General features: G+C 41.4%; 2 protein-coding genes across 5 annotated transcripts in view; one reads left to right on the top strand and one right to left on the bottom strand.

Annotated features, from left to right (window-relative positions):
- ptpn20 (protein tyrosine phosphatase non-receptor type 20) overlaps positions 1-7,488 on the bottom strand; it is a 37,082-nt gene extending 29,594 nt beyond the window's left edge. Inside the window, exon 1 of one of the 2 annotated variants that reach the window (XM_062975963.1) lies at positions 7,121-7,488. The gene's annotated coding sequence lies outside the window, so the exon portion shown is untranslated. The remainder of the gene's footprint in view (positions 1-7,120) is intronic. The other variant, XM_062975961.1, reaches the window with a different exon arrangement.
- Positions 7,489-7,512: 24 nt separating this feature from the next.
- The window catches only part of mapk8 (mitogen-activated protein kinase 8), a 43,940-nt gene continuing 30,004 nt past the window's right edge, over positions 7,513-21,448 (top strand). The window contains exons 1-5 of one of the 3 annotated variants that reach the window (XM_008117741.3): positions 7,513-7,700; positions 14,291-14,452; positions 17,771-17,900; positions 20,365-20,423; positions 20,537-20,675. In XM_008117741.3, coding sequence (XP_008115948.3) covers positions 7,528-7,700; positions 14,291-14,452; positions 17,771-17,900; positions 20,365-20,423; positions 20,537-20,675 — 663 coding nt within the window. In that variant the 5' untranslated portion in view covers positions 7,513-7,527. The remainder of the gene's footprint in view (positions 7,701-14,290; positions 14,453-17,770; positions 17,901-20,364; positions 20,424-20,536; positions 20,676-21,448) is intronic. The other 2 variants (XM_008117740.3, XM_003225391.4) reach the window with 2 other exon arrangements.

The following is a 21,448-nucleotide window of genomic DNA, read 5'->3' as shown; positions in this document are numbered from 1 at the left end:
GACTGTGCCACTCCGAAAAACATTCAAAACGGTGTGGTTCCAGGCAAGATCTTTGGCCCATCTTGATTTCTGTGGTCATCTTGCAAACTTTCACCTCTGCACTTCGTGAGACTTGAGCATTCATAATGTCCGAAAACCTTTGCTCATCTTTCGAGAGCGCTATGGCTTCGTCTCTCTCAGAGACTTTGAAGGTGGAGGAATACTCTGGAGTTATTCCTTGGCAGTAGACTGAGATGTGACTTAGGCAACTGCGCACAAGTGTAGGACGTCCACCTTTAAGCACCTGTGCTTGATTGGAGTCCAACGACGATGGTGGGTGCATCTTGTTTATGCACACTGGGCCTGTAACTGTCCAGCCTAGTGGTAGCAGCTGAGCAATGGGCGCCCCTGGAGGTCCCTTAACTTGGTCGTTCACATAGAACAAGTTCGGACAGTCCGCACCAAGCAGAAGGGCAATGTCCACATCTGGACGGAAAGCAGGTAAGGCGTTCTTCAGCTTTCGCAAGTGAGGATGGGCTTCCACGACTTCTCTGGTGACAATCTGCCTTTTGTTCCGGGGAATAGAGGAACACTCAATGAGGTCTGGTAACTCGAACAGTCTCTTCTGGTCACAAGAGGAGACAACAAAGCCGGATGCTATGCGACCCTGCAACTTCTTCTTCCCTACACAGGTGAACATGGTGTAGTCGACCGTCTGGGTTTTTATGTCAAACAGTTGGAAAAACTCTGGAGTCGCCAGGGAGGCGTCGCTTTGTGAATCCAAAGCCACGTAAAGTCTCTTTTTAAGCCAAGGTCTTCTGGCTGGATATACATCTGCTAGGCAGATGGGATGGCAGACTCTGAACTGGTGCACGTCAGAGCATAGTTCAGTACAGGCGACCGATGGAGCATCCTCCTGCATCCGTGACGCGGTCTGCATGTTGGTGGCTTCAGTAGATGACCCTTCTTTGGAAGACGTGTCCCCTTTGGCGCGGGAGACAGCGTCAGAGTTGTGCATCGCGGTGCAATGCTTAAGGCTGTTACACCTTGCGCATTTGACGTCCTCTTTGCAGTTGGAAGCAAAGTGAGGAGTTGCTCCACAGCACCTAAAACATATGCCCAGCTTCTGTACAATCTGTTGTCTTTCTTTATAAGGCTTCTTGCCAAATTCCCGGCAGTTGGCCAAACTGTGAGGCTTTTGGTGAATGGGGCAGAGCACCTCCTTTACTTCTGACCTGGTTTTGTCAGTCTTGTGTTGAGTTTCGACTGCCTTTACGCTGACAGGTCTATTGGCCTCTCTAGGTGGTTTCTTGTCCACTTCAGGCGCCTTCCCTGTATGGATCCCTTGATATAAGGTGGGCAGGCCCGTCTGTGGATCATTCCTTTCCCTGGCCGCTCTGGTGATGAACTGGACCAGATGGGAAAACGGTGGGTACGCCTGAGAATGGGCCTCCTTGTAGTTAAAAACCTGTTTCCCCCAGTCTTCCTGCAGGGCAAAGGGAAGTTTGTCCAGAATCTGCCGCTGGGACAGATGCTGATCGAGGCACTGCAGTCCAGGCAACTCTGGATTCTCCTTGGCCGACTCTAACTCTGCAAGAAGATCACTGAGGTCCCACAAGAGCTTGCAGTCCTTGAGCTTTAAGGTTGGGAACCTTTGCAGCTTGTCCATTAGAGATGCTTCAATCTCCGTGCTAGCTCCATACCGCTGATGTAATCTGTCCCAGGCCTTTTCCAAGGCTTTGTCGGGATCAGCTACATGGGCTGAATATATTCTCTTAACTTGAGAAGATGATGCTGGACCCAACCAGGCGCCTAGCAGGGTCAGCTCTTCTTCAGGCAACAACTTTAAGTCTCTAATTGCCCTCTTGAAGGTAACCTTCCAGAGAAGGAACTCTTCAGGCTTGTCTGAAAACTTTTCGACTCCCTTGTCCTTGAGGTCTCTTTTGGGACTTCTAAGGATCGAGACGAGTTGGGATTCTGGTGTTGACGGTGTCTTATGTGGCGTTGGCTGCTGCAGGGAGAAATCCCGTGCTCCTGGTGTCGACCTTTGACCCTTTGGAGGGAAGGCATCGTCTGTAGACGGACAGATGGTTCCTTTTGGACTTGCTTGTAGGGCCCAATTGGTGATAGGCTTTGATGGTTTGGCTGACTGCTCGGGAATCTTAGTAGGAGGCACAGGCAACCTGAGCAAAGACGAGCTCCCCGCTATGATGCTCTGAACTTTAGGCAACCCGAAGGCAACTTTAGGGCCCTGTTCTGACCGAAGAGAGAAGTCTTCATGTTCCTCGTCAGAAAGCTGGCTGTTTAAACTATTAAGGTGCACAAGCACCTTGGAGGAAGGGTCCTGCATTGGCAACTGACTTACATTTTCTTCTGTGAGTTGCCCACTTAGGACCTTGGCCAAAGTCTCAGCTTTTACCTTTTTGGCAGTAGCATCCATCCTTATTCTAAGCATTTCTATTTCACATTGCCTTTGGGCCTGTTCTATTTGGAGTCGCTGTTCCTCCTCTTTAAGGTGGAAAGTGTGGTCAGCTGCTTTTGCATCAGCTTCCGCCTCCGCAACCTTGCTCTGTAGCTCCAGACGTGCAGCCTCCTTAATGTGCAAGGCAGCTAGGGAAGAGATGGCACTCCCAGCAGCAGAAGACTTGCTAGAGTGGCTGTGTTTAGACGATGCACGCTCCCTTAGTTTAGATACCTGGCTAGACCGGTTGGACTTAAGACTAAGTGCCACAGCAGGTGATTTTAAAAGATTGGTCTCATGGCTGCATAAGGAAGCTAGGATTGCCCTCACCCTATTTTCTTTCTCATTAGTGTCAGCTAAAACACTCACTATTTCTAACTCTGAATCCTTGGCGTTAATGCGCTCGAGGACCTGGACTATCTTAGACACTAAACCCCTCCAAAGACCGAAGGTCTCTTCGAGGTCTGTCTGTAATATGGATGGCACCCTTGTAATACCCAAGCTCTCTATTCTGCCCATCAATGTTGTGATGCGCTCCCATGCCGAACCTAACCTCACATGGAGGAACTCCTTTTCGTCTATTAGATGGGCTAGCATTTTGGCTGAAGGGTGCTTTATCCTTTGGGGCCTTTCATTCCTACTTTCAGCCTCAGGAGGAGATATACCATCTGTATCATCTTGAAATTGCATAGACATTATATATTCTTAGTAGCAAGTAAATTTACAACAAAGGCAAATGCAATATACCTGCAAGTAAATTTACAATAAAAGCAAATGCAATATATAATACAATGCACAGCACTTAACCATAGCAATATATATCACTAAGTAACTATACTTTACAAAGATTGTGACCTTTGGCGCCAGACTTTGGTGGGCAAGCTGCAAAATGCCAACTGACAGCAACTTGCCACTTGATACCTCCCTTGCCCGAGTGACGTAAACTGCCAAAATGGCGACTTCGCCAAATTTTCAAGCACCTTGTGCTCCGCGGCTCGAGGCCTGCCGCCGAAGGAGCACCGAGGCTGGCTTTGGAAAGGAGGAGAGAAGAGACGCCTCCTCCCCGCTGTGAAGGGAGGTCACCATCGCAGGTCAATGAGGCAGGTCACCACCGCAGGACGATGAGGCAGGTCACCACCGCAGGACGATGAGGCAGGTCACCACCGCAGGACGATGAGGCAGGTCGAAGCCGGCCGAGTGCTCCGGCCGAACTCGCAGCAGCGTTGCCAGGCCTGTCCAGGTTCTAGCCTGGTTCTGGTGGGCTTCACGCCTCAGAGCCAGCCAAAGAACTGTCGCTGGTGCTCCGCGGCTCGAGGTCTACCGCCGAGGGAGCCCTGGACGTTGCTGGGAACTGCACAGCCTGTGCAAACCCAGAAAGCCACTGGGCCACGTGCGCACACGCGAGCCAAATAGCAAGGAAATAGAGCCCCACTATTTGACTCCTTCAGGTCTGAGAGCAGGCTCCACTGCCTCAGACGCTGGTAGAGTCTTTAGGTATGCAGACTGAGCTCAGGCGGAAAAGCTAAACTAAACTTCCTAAACTATAAAAAACTATAAGCCGTGCAAGCTAGCTCAAGCGGAAAAACCGCTGATCTACCTCAAAACTGTGCCGTCCGCCGGACAATAAAAAACTATAAAACTGAAACGTGCTGTCCTTTATCCGGGCGAACTGCAAATCCCTATAAGCTGTCCTATAGATATTGAACGACTGAGTCTGGATAACTTCAAAAAAGGATGTTTATTCATACAAGGTTGTAAACCTGGCACAGATCTTAAAGTTGCAGAAAATGAAACAAATTTCCATAGGTTTTAGTTGCAGAATTATCCCTGGTTCCAGAAGGCAAAGGTGATTATAAAACCACTATACCCTAATCACGCTGTCTATATTAGAAGGAGAAACTCTTTCCTTCCCTATCTTTACAGCAAAGATTAGTTCTAGAAGCGATGGAATAACCCTGCTCCTCTAACTAGAATTCCTATTCCAGATCAGTATAATTCAATACTTATCTAATTTGGATAGGCTTAGATTGGCCTGGTTTTGAGGATGATTTGTCCCAGTTAGCCTTGCACAGCTCCAGCACGTTGGAAGACTATAGCCAGAATGAAACTCTAAAATGGAGACTAGACCCTGGTAAAAAGGGCGGTCCTAAGATGTTGTACTCTTTGACCAATCATTGCAAAGAAAACTGCAGCCAGCTCTTGCAGACTTCAAGCCACCTTTCCTGGGCTTTGCAGCCAGAGGCTGAAACAAAATGCAAAGGAGGGAAAACAAACAAACGACCAATAAGTAAGGCAAACCATCGTCCTGGGGGACGGAACAATTCCACTCTATGGAATTCTGGAATTTGCAGTTTGGAACTCTCCACTGTACTCCTATGTTGTAGAACAGAGAGTTGACAGTGAATTCTAAGCCCCTTACCAAACTACAAATCCCAGAATTCTGTGGGATGGAACACAGATACAGTAGAGTCTCACTTATCCAAGCTAAACGGGCCGGCAGAACCTTGGATAAGCGAATATCTTGGATAATAAGGAGGGATTAAGGAAAAGCCTATTAAACATCAAATTAGGTTTTACAAATTAAGTACCAAAACAACATGTTACCCCTTCCAAATGTCCCTGCCCATAGTGGAGTACTCCTCTGTCCCTCTCACTCCGGGTTTTATCTCTGTGTTCACGCGGCCTGCCCTTGCTTCATTGTTTTTTGATTTCTTGATGTTCTGTTTATTATTATTTATTGTATTTTAAATGGTGCTATGATATGTTGTTTTTATATTTTATTATGTTGTATTGCTCTGGGCATGGCCCCATGTTAGCCGCCCCGAGTCCCCATTGGGGAGATGGTGGCGGGGTATAAATAAAGTTTTATTATTATTATTATTATGTTATACAACAAATGTGACAGAAAAAGTAGTTCAATACATAGTAATATTATGCTGTAATTACTGTATTTATGAATTTAGCACCAAAATATCATGACTACAAAAATGCATTGGATAATCCAGTACCTTGGATAAGCGAGTCTTGGATAAGAGAGAATCTACTGTATATCCCAGGTTCCTTGCTCTTGAAAAGCTGTGGCACAGTGCTCAAAGGCCTATCTTGAAATGGACACTGTGCTCAGTTGAATAAAAGATCAGGAAATGGAGTCTCTGCATTTATTTACAACCTGTACTGTTTATCTGTATGTTGGAATACAAACACAGACTTCACACCTGAAACAAAACTGTGCTGGATCAGGTTAATGATTCAATAGAGCAATGTTTCTCAAACTGTGCTCCTCCGGGTGTTTTGGACTTCAGTTCCTAGAAATCCCATCCAGCTTCTTGGCTGTTAGGAACTGTGGGAGCTGAAGTTCAAAACATCTGGGGGAGCACAGTTTGAAAAACTCTTCAATAGAGGAAAGCGAAGCCAAACCCCCTCTGAACAAATGTTGCTAAGAAAACCTCATGATAAAGGTCTAACTCAGAAATGACATGAAGGAATACAAGATATTACGTAGTGGATATTGCAAAGTAGAGGGTATTATATGCCCTCTGCCTCATTTGGTAAGGATAAAAATTAGAAAAAGTAATTGTATGTTTTTGGATGTTAATGAGTAGTCCCATTAGAAAATGCATAAGTATATAGATGGCCTACAGGTCCCACCATCATCTGTCATCCCCCCCCCCCCCCCTCCAAGTTGGACATGATGGGTCTGTGTGCCAAGGTTGGTCCAGATCAATTGCTGGTTGGGTTCGCAGTGCTCTCTGGAGGCAGATAAACTACAATTACTGAAATTCAAGGTCAATTTCCGCAAAAACCCCAGTATTCAAAGTTGAGCATGTTGGATATGTGTGCCAAATGTGGTCCAATTCATTGTCAGCTGGGTTCACCATGCTCTCTGGATGTGGATGAACTACAACTCCCTAAAGTCAAGGTCAATTCCCCCCAAATCCCACCCGTATTCAAAGTTGGGGATGCTGGGTATGTGTGCCAAGTGTGGTTCCGATCCATCACTGGCTGTGTTCACAGTGCTCTCTGGATATGGGTGAACTACAACTTCCGGAATGTGGGTTAGTCCATTCTAAACCCCACTAGTATTCAAAGTTGGCCATGCTGGGTGTGTGTGCCAAGTTTGGTCCAGATGCGTTTGTCAGCTGGGTTCAGGGTGCCATCTGGATGTGGGTGAACTATAACTTCTGAAATCTAGGGTCAATCCCCGCACAAACCCCTCCAGTATGTTCTGTTGGTCGGCAGAAAAGGCTGCTGGCAAAAAGATAAGACTGGTGAAATGTCTGCCCTTAAAGGCTGAGAAAGATTTTCTGATAAAAAGAAAAGAAGCAGCTGGTATTCTACTGCGTTAATAATTCTACTGCATTAATAATGGCAATTTTACGTTAATAATGGCAAAACACTCACAGGAATTTTTGGTGGCTATTGAGCCCCTGGTGGTGCATTGGGTTAAACCACTGAGCTGCTGAACTTTTTGATCGAAAGATCGGAGGAATCCCAGACATGAATCAGGGGCAGCTAACACTTCCAAACAAAGAATTCACCCAGGCAGCTTGCAAGGATATTCATGCTAATCAAGGTGATTAATTACAACATTCACACTGGCCTCCAACAGACAAGTGTCCTTTCCCCTACCCTGAACCTTCCACAGATAAATAATCCTCCCTTGCTAGTTTTCCAATATACCTCACAACCTCTGAGGATGCCTGCCATAGACGTAGGCGAAACGTCAGGAGAGAATGCTTCTGGAACATGGCCATACAGCCCGGGAAATGCACAACAACCCAGTGATTCCGGCCATGAAAGCCTTCGACAACACATTAACAGTTTTCAAGCAGGGTTTCAGGTGGGATGCCTCCTTCAGATCCAATGGGATAAAGCTCGAGGCCCCTTCAGAAAGCGCGCTGCGTGGCCATGGCAACCCAATAGGCGACCGTGGACACATCACACTTCCTCAGCCTCAAAGGAGCCTTCACTCTGAACAAAACCGGAAACGGCGGGAAGGCGCGCCAAGAACGGGCAGCCAGGGGAAGGCCGCCACGCGCAGGTGCGGCACCGGTGACGTCACTCCGCCTGGTCACCGCGAGCGGCGGATGCGGAAGAGGCCCGCCAACCAGAGCAGACCGGAAACGCCGCCGCGGTGCCCGTCCCGCCTATGCCTCAGTCCCTGCTCAGCCGCCCGGGGAGGAGGAAGAGGAGGCGGAGGGGGAGGAGGAGCGTCGCAGCCCGGCGCCGGCCGCCACCCGCCTCGGGTGCTCTCTGCCAGGTGAGACAGCCTGAAGGGGCGGGAAGGCTTGGTCAGCGCGGCCTTGGCCGGGCTCCGGGCTGGAGGAGGGAGGCTGGGTCTTGCAAGAGGCGCAGGCAGGCTGGAGGGCCCCGCCTGAGGGAAAGAGATATCGGACCTGTGTTTATCTCATGGCTCCTTTTGCTGTGGAAGCAATGCAAGGGTATGGTGTAAGGAAAATGGCCTTATTAGAAGTCAAGATATGCTGCCTCAGTGCCTCCACTACATTCTCTTCATCTGCCAAGCTTGTCACTCAAGCAAAAAGATTAGCAGGATACTCCTGTATTGGGACGTTGTGAATTTTTCAGTCTGTATGGCCATGTTCTAATAGCATTCTCTCCTGATGTTTTGCCTGTATTTGTGGCTGGCATCTTCAGAGGTTTGAGGTCTGTAGGAATGAGCCAAGTGGGGTCTGTGAAATGTCCAGGGTGGGAGGAAAGAACTCTTGCAACACCCTGGACTCTCCACAGATATATATTCTTTCCTTTCCTTACTTAGTTTATCCATACCTCACAACCTCTGAGGATGCCTGCCATAGATGTGGGCGAAACGTCAGGAGAGAATACTTCTGGAACATGGCCACACAGCCCGAAAGACATACAACAACCCTGTGATCCCGGCCATGAAAGCCTTTGACAACACAACTCTCTGTCTGTTTGAAGCAAGTGTAGATGTTACAATTAGCAAGCTTGATTAGCATTAGCTGCAAAGCCTGGCTGTTCCTACCTGGGGGCATCCTCTGTTTGGGAGGTGTTAACTGGCACGTGATTGTTGGCTGCATGGAATTCTACTGTTTCTGAGTGGTGGTCTTTATTTGCTGTCTTGATTCTGGTGTTTATAATACAGTAGAGTCTCACTTATCCAACATAAATGGGCCAGCAGAACGTTGGATAAGTGAATATGTTGGATAATGAGGAATTAAGGAAAAGCCTATTACACATCAAATTAGGTTATGATTTTACAAATTAAGCACCCAAACATCATGTTATACAACAAATTTGGCAGAAAAAGTAGTTCAATACACAGCAATGCTATGTAGTAATTACTGTATTTACGAATTTAGCACCAAAATATCACAATGTATTGAAAACATTGACTACAAAAATGCATTGGATAAACCATAACGTTGGATAAGCGAGACTCTACTGTACTGGTAACCAGATTTTGGGCTGTGTTAAACCTCTAAGCTGCAGAACTTGCTGACCAGAAGGTCAGCAGTTCGAATCTGTGGGACATGGTGAGCTCCCATCGTTAGCCCCAGCTTCTGCCAACCTAGCAGTTCAAAAACATGCAAACGTGAGTAGATCAATAGGTACTGTTTTGGCGGGAAGATAATGGCACTCCATGCAGTCATGCTGGCCACATGACCTAGGAGGCATCTAGAGACAATGCCGGCTCTCCAGCTTAGAAATGGAGATGAGCAACCCTGCCCCAAGAGTCGGACGCGACTAGACTTAGTGTCAAGGGGAAACCTTTACCTTTTAACCAGATTTTGTTCATTTTCATAGTTTCCTACTTTCTGTTGAAATTGTCCACATGCTTGTGGATTTCAATGGCTTCTCAGTGTAGTGTGACATGGCAGTTGTTGGAATAGTCTAGCAGTTCTGTTTGTTTGAATAGTGTTCTGTGTCCAGGTTGGTTTAGCAAACAAAAGATGTCCCCAAGCAGCAACAACTAGGCTTTGCAGCTGCAAGGCTGCTCAGTTGCTGATCAAGCTGGCTAATTGCAACATTCACACTTGCCTCAAACAGACCAGAGTTCTTTCTCCCACACTGAATCTTTCATAGATATATATAGACCCCACTTGCCTCATTCCCACAGACCTCTGAACAAACCTCTGAGGATGCCTGCCATAGATGCAGGTGAAATGTCAGAAGAGAATGCTACTGGAACATGGACATACAGCCCAAAAACTCACAGCAATCGAGTGATTCTGGCCATGAAAGCCTTCAACAAAACATACTCCTGTACTGTTAAGCAGCCCTGTCTTTTCTCTGTCCCCTATTAGTAGTTCACTATCACCTGTACACAGCAACCCTGTCTTTTCCTTGTTCTTCCATCCTCACATCAAATTTGCCCCCTGTCTTATTAATGTAATATGCACCATTTGTTGTCTTCTAACGAAGGGTGCATTGATTAATAAGAGTGAGTCAAATTTTATATTGGAGAAAAAAGGTAAAAAAAATGTTTAATTTATCATATTTCCTATTGAATAGAAAACAGCCCTACCAGTGGCTCTTAAAATATAAATCATGAACTCCATGTTATTTTAAATTACCTTTAAACCTTTTTTATAACTTTAATAAGTTTTATTTGGTGTAAGCTATTGTGAAAGTGAAAACATATTCCAAGTAAAACTTAAGACCCTTCCACACAGCCATATAACCCAGAATATCAAGGCAGATAATCCACAATATCTGCTTTGAACTGGATTATCTGAGTCCAGACTGCCATATAATCCAGTTCAATTTGGATTTTGTAGTGCTGCGTGGAAGGGGCCTAAGGTATTCGTTTACTTATTTAGGTCATTTTTATCCTGCATTTCCCCACTTAAAAGGTCCAAGGCAGCTAATGGCATTATAAAATACAATAATGGAAACATTGAAACAGTACATATGAAAAACAAATATTTGACAGTGCTGATAAACATAAAACCAGAATATTAAAAAAACCTATAGCATCCTAAAATCAAGGATACTTATGTATTAATAGATTCTTAAAGATCTCTTTCCATAGAGTATTAAAGAACATATCACTCAGTGCAACACTCTGCTATAGTTTTAACCTTTTAAAATAATTGTTATCTATTAATATTTTGATTAGCCTGGAAAATATTGTCATCATCTGCTCTTTCCAAGTGCCACTGCCAGAACTCAGAATCTAATGAGGAAAGTACAGGTTGAACACCTTTTATCTGGAATTCTCAAATACTCTGCAGTTGTACGGGATAGTGACCTTTTGTGTACACATAAAACTATTAAATTATTTTATATAAAATTACCTTAGGCTGTGTGTATAGGGTGTGTATGAAGCACAAGTGGATTCCATGTTTAGACTTGGGCCTCATCTCCAAGATTATGCACAGACAGGTATCCCAAAATCTGAAATCCAAAATACTCAGCCTGTATTTTGTTCATTCTGTAGAGGTGCAATCTATAAATAGTGTTATCCCCAAATCTGAAATCATTTCACTGGGAAACCCTACTCTTCAAAAGAGGAGTTACCAGTGCATCTGCAACAGTGGTGGTTTTTGTATTTGAAAAGGTAACTACTTCTGGGTACCGAACAGCATAAGTTACTACGGTCAAAAGATAGGTGTTCTTCCTGGTTGCTCTAGATAAGTGACCCACAATATCTATGCCTATTCCTTTAAAAGGGTATTCAATCACAGGTTTTGTATGGAATTTTATCCCTATTAGTACCTATTCATTGACAGATATCATAGGTTCTGCGGAAAATTACTGACTTGCTGATCCACCTTTGCCATGAAAAGTTTTGAGTCAGATGGTGCGATGGTTTACTTATCCCCAAATGTCCACCAAAAGGGTTTGAGTGAGCCATCTCCAGCAACATCTCTTCTCTATATATATAAAAATGTAATGTGTCATTTTACTATGGAGTAAACAACAAAACCACTGAACCCAATCACACCAAATTTGGCCACACGAGATATAGTCATCCAAGCTATGTCTTTCAAACAAAAAACCTAGAAAAATAAAGTCAAAATTAGAGGACGAGGAAGAACTGTCGTCGTCGTCCCCCCCCCCCCCCCCCCCGCTGCAGTCAGAAGGGTAGGCCCCACCCCATTTAGGCCCCACCCACTTCGTCTTCTAGCAACCCACTCAGCCACAATGGCCTGGAGACAGGCAGAGTTAGGCCTCACTTAGGCCTCTTCTATACTGCCTACAAAATGCAGATTATCTCATTTGAACTGGATGATATGACAGTGTAAACTCAAGGCCCTTCCACACAGCTATATTACCCAGAATGCCAAGGCAGATAATCCAAAGTATCTGCTTTGAACTGGGTTATCTTGAGTCCAGACTGACATATAATTCAATTCAGTATGGATTTTATACAGTTGTATAGAAGGGGCCTCATATAATCTAGTTATAATATATAAAAATTACTGTGCTACAATAAAACAGAACAATATAATCTCTAAAATCAGGACAGTAAATAAAGGACAACACTCTGAAAAAAGGGGAATTACAGACATCAAACAATCAGGGCCAGCTAACACCTCCCAACAAAGAATTTCTTCAGGCAGGAAGAAGCCAGGCTTTTTATTTATTTATTATTTATTACAATATTTATATCCCACCCTTCTCACCCAATAGGGGACTCAATAGGCTTTGAAGCTGCAAGGCCATTAAATGCTAATTAAGGTGACTAATTGCAGCATTCATACTTGCCGCACTGAGACTATTAATTGCCATTCCACCTGGTCACCCAAGGATTCCAAAGGAAGAAAGCGGCTAGGCTTGCAAGCAGCAAGGCTATTCAGTGCTGTTCAACCTGGCCAACCTAGATTTCCCCTAGATAGAAAACCCTCAGGCTTTGAAGCCACAGGGCTACTCCATCCCATTCAACCTGGTCAACTAAAGATGTCCCTATGTAGAAAGCGGCCAGGCTTTTAAGCTGCAAGACTATTCAGTGCAATTCAAGATGGCCAAACAATGATTCTCCTACAAAGGAAGTAGCCAGGCTTCAAAGCGGCTCTTTGATTGAGGGTGCTATTCTAGCTCGCCAAACAAGGATTCCCCTAGGTATAACACAGCCAGGCATTGAAGCTGCAAGGCTATTCAGTGCAATTCAACCAGACCAACAAGGGATAAACCTTGGTAGAAGGCAGTCAGGCTTTGAAACAGCGATACTACTCTGTACTATTGAAGCTGACCAACCAAAGATTCCCCTAGGTAGCAAGCAGACAGGCTTTGAAGCAGCAAGGCTATTCATTGCAATTTTATCAGCCCAAAAAACCATTCCCCTAGAACGCAAGTACCCAGTCTTCCAAGCAGCAAGCCTATTCCATTCTATTCCAGCTCACCAAACAAGGATTCCCATAAGAAGAAAATGGACAAGCTTTGAGGCTGCAAGGCTATTTACCACTATTCTACCTGGCCAACAAATGATTCCCATAAGCCACAGCAACGCATGGCCGGGCACAGCTAGTCTTTCTTTCTATATATATAAATGAGTGATGGAATCCTGGCACCGAGCAAAACAACAAAACGAAACACCCCCCAACCTCCAAATTAGACAACACAACCTATCATTCACGCCTCTAGGTTGATACAACAAAAAGAAAAGAAAAATAAAGTCCTAATTAGAGGGAAAGGAATAATTGTTTTTATCCAATTGGTATAAATATAATAAATAAATACAGAGGAATCGTGTTCTGCAGAGTCTACTGTAAATCCTGCACAACAAATTCATGTAAATGTCTAAAATTGCCACTAGATGGCATTCAAAAAACATGTGCTGTTGCCAAATTTTGTGGACCCCAACATTGAGCTAAGGGGACCCATTTGGGGTTAGAACCCGCTATTTAAGAAGAGAGGACTAGATCACTGGACAACAAACAAATGATCTGCTGTTCATAAGGAAATTTCGGTGTACTACCAAACGCATGAACCAGAATAAAGTTTCCTTTTGAACTAAATAAAACAATTGGCTTATTTACTGCCAGTTTAAAAATATACAAAGGGATTTTCTCAATTTCTCCTTTGAGACTAAGAAAAATGTCTAGCACAAGCTTTTGTAGGCTTCAGTCCACTTCATCATATGCATGTAGTTCACAAAAACCTTATGCAAAAAACATAGCCGGAAAGGTGCCATATGATTAATTTATCTTTTTATGCTAAAGTAAACTAAGATAGCTGTGTGTTTGAATTCTACTACTTTTGTCAGGATGTTTGTTACCTGCAATGATTGTGTAAATTGCCCACGTTACTAATGTTGTTTTTATTATCAGTATTATCTAAGTTATGAACAAGATAGGTTCCATAAGTTTGTTGTTAAGTTGAATTTGTTTGTAAGTCGGAACAGATACATTTAAAAAAATGTAACCCCAGCCAAATATCTATATATATCTATATCTAGGACACAAAATAAAAATAAATACCTCCAGAATTCTATAGTCCTTGGTTATGGTCCAAGCTGGAGAAGTGAAACAGCATGATTCTTTTGATCCATTGATACATCTTTCTCAGATATATTTTTCTTTTTAAAAGGATTGAAATTAGTGGCAATCTAGTTTGAACTGAAACATCTAAAAGTATAATAAATAATAAACATGATCTTCGGACCTACAGGGTTTTCAGAATTGACCTGTACTTTCTCTCCCTCTAAGTTGTACCAGGGACAAAAGAGAAACTAAAATTTGTCTTTGATGTTTAAGTTCAATGTTGTAGAGTATTTCTATTATTTTGAATTAATGAAAAGAGAAATATGTTGCTAATAGCAGTCCCATGTCTAAACTGTTGGTTTCCATTTCTCTGGTGATATAGGTGGGAGAAACGGTTTGTACTTTTTTGAAAAAAATATAATTTTGTTTTGTGTTCTTACAGATTCATGTCTTTTAAGTTAAGGTGTTCATTTAACGGAATCATGAGCAGAAGCAAACATGAAAACAACTTCTACAGTGTAGAGATTGGAGATTCTACCTTCACTGTACTCAAAAGATACCAGAATTTAAAACCCATTGGCTCAGGTGCTCAGGGCATAGTATGGTAAGGTCCTTCTCTTTTCAGATCAGTTCAGTGACTTTTACAAAAATGGGAATGGACGCAATTGAAGGTTTCATGTTAAATAACTACTAGATGACCAAATTTGTGAGGGGAGAAAGTAACTGTTCGCATATTATCTTTTTGTGAATAGCAGTATACTGTGAGTTGAAATTTTAAAAAATATGATCTAATGCAATCAGATTGTTCTATTACAGGTGGCTTTCTTCAGGACTCTAGGAAGTAGGTTTAATTTATGCAGGACTGAAAGACTAGGAATAGTAAGAGTAAACCTGTGTTATAAATAGTAAAATGTTGGTCCTTATTTTCTTTTAAATTAGTATCTGCTTTTGAGCTGCAAAATCCGGGATAGTGAGTTGTTTGCACTGATGAATAACTCTTCAAGAATTTGTGCTTCTGTCTTTATCACATAACTATACTTGACATTTATTAATAGATTGGCTTGATAGCACCTTAAAGAGGGTCCTTCCCATTTCTAGGATAGATTAATTAAAGCTAATGTACCATGTAAACTAGTGTTTATGTTATTTAGCATGTTATTCAGCCTCCTGATGATGAGTTACTTTCCAGACGTGGAAGCAGCCATGGGCTTTCAAGGGATCAACGCCCCTTTCTCACCCCCTGACTGTATTTTCTCTTTTGGTTGCCCTTCTTTGAACACATTCCATTTGATCAATATTGTCTAATAAGAGGAAAAGTGTTCAAGCATCTTATGACAAAGAGAAGCCTTCCACTTACGTTTTGGTTAAACAAATGTATTTGGAAATTATTAAATAACTATAATTATTTCTTTGAAGAGTTTTAATGATTTAATTCAAATGTGAGGAAGATTCTGTTTAACCATATTTTTAAAATTTCTTTTAATACTGTAGTTATAATTATTTCAAAGGAACATTCTGATGTAGTTTCATTAGAAGGTTGGTGCATATTAAATAGTTATTCGGAATGCTTTTCAACATTTTCTCCCATCAAAAATTGTATTTATTGCTTTTAATAATAATATTATTTCTAACTCACCTCTCCTCAAGGCTTGAGGTGTGTTATAACTTAATTAAAATACAATAGATAAAATTTGAACATAAGATTAAAACACACATTTAAATCATTCAGACCAATGAACTGTCAATTTAAAATGTATAGGGTAAAGTTGACTGGGTAGGTCTGCCAGAAGAGAGATCTTTAACTCTTTTTAAAATTCTGACACTTTGTTTAGCTGTTGAATCTCTTCTGACAGGCCGTTCCATGGGGGCTGTCAGTGAAAAGGTCCTCTGAGTGACCTTTGCCACTTGAGTTCTATCTGGTTGAAGTAAGTGTCTCCCAGAGGACCTGAGTGTATGTGACAGATTGTATGGGAGAAGGCGACCCTGCAGGTAACCCTGACCCAAACTATGTAGGGTTTTAATAATAGCCAACACGTTGTAGTATGCCTGGAAATAGACTCCTCCATTTTTCCAAACTTTCTGTTCCTTGACATTCTGTATCTTTTTGTCATGACTCCTTTGAAGTCGTTATAAAGATCAACATGAGACATATAATTGTTGTATATATATAAAATCTATTTGGATGGGATCATCTAAAGGAAATCAGAGAAAAAAATAAAAGTATATTACCCAGGGGTCTGATGGGACTGAGAAATAGAAACTCTTTCTACAAAAGGGTTGTAGGTATGATTTATGACCCCATGAGCAAGTGGGCATATACAGCTTTATAAAGATGATGCTGACGAATTTTGCTGTTTGTTAACAAAGCACTATTTGAAGATAATAAGGCATTTCCTTGAAACAGTCTGTCAGAATGTTTGACACATTGCAACTTACATAGAGTCAAGATTGAAAGAGATTGATTAGGTTATCTCCAATTTCTATAAATTACTGTTATCTTATTTGTAGACTATGATTAGATGGCTCATGACAGTATTCACAATGATATTAATTGTCAGGCTCTTCTGTTCTAGTCATTTCAAAAATATTTTGAAATTTGATTTAATTAAAAAAACAGGTTTAAAGAAAATAATCTGATTTACTGCAGTGGTAAATTGGTTGGGAGGTCTCTATAGTTTCCTTCTGTTATTCTAGTTGTAGTTATTTTTATGGAATATTTTTTTTCCCTTTGGCCAAGATTAGTCTAATCCACTGATTGCTAACCTTTCTTTCTGGTAAGGGATTATGAGGCTCTGCATAGGAAGCTAAAGGATTATGGGGCACATGTAGTTAATTCATTGCTTGTTACTGTCAAATGTATAGCCCAAGAAATGAGAGAAATGTAGTAGAAGTGAATAACTGACTCCACAGATGTTGTCAGAAAAGATTTGTTTGGGTTTTTTTTTGGTTTGGGTTTTTTTGGGACATGGTCTGTGATTTCAGGAACAAAGATTCTGGAAAGAGATGAGTTTATATCTCTGAGAGTTTGGTAAGAATGTATTTTTCCTAGGGAATCTCACAAGCTTGATCTCAAGGTCCAATGAGTTATGCAGGATAAAGAGAGAAACACAGTGTTCCCGAAAATACAGGGCATCAAAAACTGGGGACATTAGCCTCAATGATACTGGGAGAATTGGAGCCATTGTACAAAACCCAATTAAGAAGGCAACAGCACCATTTGCAGAGTCATTTTCTGGGTCATGTCCTTCAACAGGATGGAACAATGATATCTGTGCTTCAAGCCTCATAGTTCCTTGTAATGTGTTGAAGGTGATACTATTGATAAGAAGGACTTAATGAACCTTGTCAGCTGCGTTCGTTGCTTTCTTCTAGGAATCACATATTACCACCTTATATCTCGTATTCCTCTTGAAATAGGCAGAAGCCATTCTATCCAGAGAACCATCCAGGTTATCTCCATTGTTTACCTGACAGCTCTATTTCTGTATGTCACATTCTTCCAAATGCCTTTCTCCTACGTTTGGGAATCATCTCCCTCAGTAGAGACATCCATCTGTCTTAGGCTCTTTCTATACTGCCATATAAAATCCAGATTATCTAATTTGATCTGGATTATATGGCAGTGTAGACTCATAATCCAGTTCAAATAAAATAATCTGGATTATCTGATTAATAATAAAGGAAGAGGCATTTCTTCAGATAACCTTTGCATAAAAAAGGTCTGTCCTGCCAGAAGACTGAGCCTTCTACTTAAACAGTTAGGTTCTCCCCATAAGCAATCCATAGTATTAGAATATATAAAATACAAATACCAGACTCCAGACTGACTATGTACTATATACCTTTGAATCTCTCTTTGACTCCACTCAGATTTCTTTTAATTTGGATAAAGGTGGTTATACCAATTCATTTTTATTTGCAGTGCAGCCTATGATGCTATCCTTGAAAGAAATGTTGCAATCAAAAAGCTAAGTAGGCCATTTCAGAACCAAACCCATGCAAAAAGAGCCTACAGAGAACTTGTTCTCATGAAGTGTGTAAATCACAAAAATGTAAGTACAATTGTGTAATGTTTTAAAGTTAAATATGAAGTGTAAACTAAGTGTGATGAAAAGAGCCTTGTTTAATTTACTGTATATTCTCAAGTACAAGCCAAGTTTTTCAGCCCTTTTTAGGACAGACCCCCCCTCCCCGCTTATATTCAAGTGGGGGTCCTAGCCGGCTTATATTCAGGTCAGCTTATACTCGAGTATATATGTAATCAGAGTTGGACAGTCTTATCTTTTTAAAGTCTTATTATTATCTTAAATTACAGTTTTATGTAAATATTCAAAAACATTTCACCTACTGATGCCTCAATTAATAGAATTTTATTAGTATCTATTTTTATTTTTGAAGTTTACCAGTAGCTGCTGCATTTCCCATCCTCGTTTTATATTTGAGTCAATAAGTTTTTAGAGTTTTTTGTGGTAAAATTAGGTTCCTCGGTTTATATTCGTGTCAGCTTATACTCAAGTATATATGGTAGGCATCTGTAAGGTCCAGGTTTGTATGTCCAAAGGAGTGGTGCTGTGATGATTTTTAATTTTGCTACCAAAGGTGGAGCAGGTTGTTGAGAAAGTGTGTGTAGCAGAGCACAGTTAACGGGATGTGTGAAATTCCTTACTTCATCTCCATGTACTTAAATAAAAAGGCAGTCCTACCTCCCCTTGTTCAACAGAACATCCTGGAGGGGTTTGTGGATGGATTGATGGATTGACCCTTGATTTTGGGAGTTATAGTTTGCCCCCATCCAGAGAGTACTCTAAACCCAGCTGACGATGGATCTGGATCAGACTTGGCACCAACACCCACCATGGCCAACTTTGAATATTGTCAGGGTTTGCGGAGAATTGACCCACAAGCTTTGGAATTATAGTTCACCCACAGTCAAAGTGTATTGTGAACCCAAACGACAATTGATCTGGACCAGACTTGACACTCATATCCAAGGCCAACTGTGTGTACTAGTGAGATTTGGAGGGAATTGATTTTGAGTTTCGGGAGTTTGCTCCCATCCAGAGAGCACTGTGAATCTAACTGATCGCAAACCCAACATGGTCAACTTTGAATACTAACAGGTTTTGGAGGGAATTGACCTTGAATTTCAGGAGTTATAATTAATTCCCATCCAGAAAGCACTGTGAACCCATCCGACTATAGATCTGGACCAAATATGGCATGTAAACTCAACTGGTGGAGTTTAGAAGGGATTTATCCACAGTTTTGGAAGTTATAGTTCATCCACAATCAAAGAGTACCGTGAACCTAACCAACGTTAAATCTGGACCAAACTTAATATGCATACATACCCAACATGACCAACTTTGTATACTGGCAGGGTTTGGAGGAAACTGACTGGTTACACCCACATTGTAAACCCAAATGACAATGGATTTGGACCACACTTATGTATTTACTACATTTATATCCCGCCCTTCTCACCCCGAAGGGGACTCAGAGCAGCTTACAAATTATATTTACATACAATTCATTATACTATTAGCATAGTACAATACTAGTATTAAATTACTATATTGTACTATATCATTATATCGTAATATTATTAGTAATATTACTTGGTACACATAACCAATACGACCAACTTGAATACTAGCAGAGTTTGGAGAAAAATGACCCATGTTGTTGGGAGCTGTAGTTTATCCACAATCAAAGAGCATTATAAACCCAACCAAAAATGGATCTCTACTACAATTGGCACACATACTCAGTATAGCCAACTGAATACTGGTGGGGTTTAGAGAGAATTGACTTTGGAAGTGAGGAGTTATAATTCGCCTTTATCCAGAAATCATTGTGTCCCCAAATAATGATGGATTTGGACCAAACTTGGTGCACGTTCTCAACATGAACAACTTTGAATATTGGTGGTGTTTGGGGAGAATTGACCTATGAGGTTGGGAGTTATACTTCACCCACATCCAGGGAACACTGAACCCAACCAACAATGGATCTGGACCAAACATGGCATGCATACCCAACTTTGAATACTATAATTTTGGGAAAATATAGTTCACCTGCATCCAGAGAGCACTGTGAACCTAAATGATGATGAATCTGGACCAAACTTGACATGCATACCCAACATGACCAACTTTCTATATTAGTGGGGTTTGGATGTTGCATTTTGGGATTTATTGTTCACTTCTATCCAAAGAGTGCTCTGAACCCAGCTGATGACAATTTTGGACCAACCTTAGTATGCATACCCAATATGGCCAGCCTTGAGTAATAGTGGGGTTTGGAGGGAATTTACCGTGATAATTTACCCACATCCAGAGAGCACTGTGAACCTAACAAATCCTTCATAGCTGATCTTCCTATATTAACTGCTTGATTTTTGTTTCCTGCTTTTTATACTTGATTTTAAAGTAGTGTCTGAGTTTAGTTTTTAATATATTAACTGACTTGTTTAATTGAAAATAAATTATGTGGGGACTTTTGTTACTTTTTTAGATTATTGGCCTGTTGAATGTCTTCACTCCACAGAAGTTGCTAGAAGAATTTCAAGATGTGTAAGTATGATTATTACAAAGTCTTTTTAGTTTATGATATTATGAGCACATACTTGATTGATGATCAAAGATATTGCTGCCATCTCATTTGATTTTTTGATCTCCCACAAAAGTTACATAGTGATGGAGCTCATGGATGCAAATCTCTGCCAGGTGATTCAGATGGAGCTTGACCATGAACGCATGTCCTATCTCCTCTATCAGATGTTGTGTGGTATTAAGCATCTTCACTCAGCTGGAATTATACATAGGGTTAGTGAGATTATTATGGTAGATCTAATATGCCTCTTTGTGTATATGTGTGTGTGTGTGTGTGTGTGGAAGGGGGTATATTATCTCCCCCCTATTCTGTTCTGTTCCCTTAAAAGCAAAATAGTGACATTTCTGAAGTTATCTACTTAATTTTACTTGATTAAAACAAATATTTGCATCACTTGTCAGAGCTTGTTGCTCTTTTGCATGAATAAAAAAATGTTACTTCACTTGCAGAACTGAATTACTATGCTTTTGAAACCTAAACATAGGACATTTTATGTGACAAAGAGATTAACAGGCTGAGATTGCACTTCATTGAATGAAGTCATACATTTAACCTCAAAGCAGTTAAACATCTTCATATGTATAATTGTTTGCATGTGGCACAGGAAGCTGCATACTTCTAGTTTTCTATGGAAACTCTCAAAAGTCTCTGATTTGTACTTTTTGCAAAGATGCCTTCTGTTTCCATAAAATTACTATGAATATTTCTTCCAGATCTGAAGGTTCAGTGCTGCTATCGTAGTCATAACTCTGTTCCTTACATTTATAGAACTATTATCAAATGGTATATCTTATACAGAACTATTTTTCTTACTTGCCACAATTTTTAGTACTTTGTGTCCACTTCTGGCTTGTGAAAGATATTTGAGATGTAAACGGAAATTATTTTTGTCACGTTTGAATTACATTGTTAAACGTTTAGAGCCGCTGGATTAGATTCCTCTAAAAAAGGTATCTTGTGTGAAGTGCCTACTACTAAAGGATTA

Source organism: Anolis carolinensis, chromosome 3 (genome assembly GCF_035594765.1).
Source record: "Anolis carolinensis isolate JA03-04 chromosome 3, rAnoCar3.1.pri, whole genome shotgun sequence".
Lineage (NCBI taxonomy): Eukaryota > Metazoa > Chordata > Lepidosauria > Squamata > Dactyloidae > Anolis > Anolis carolinensis.
Note: the sequence above shows the minus strand (reverse complement) of the source record. Positions and strands in the feature narration are given on the sequence as shown.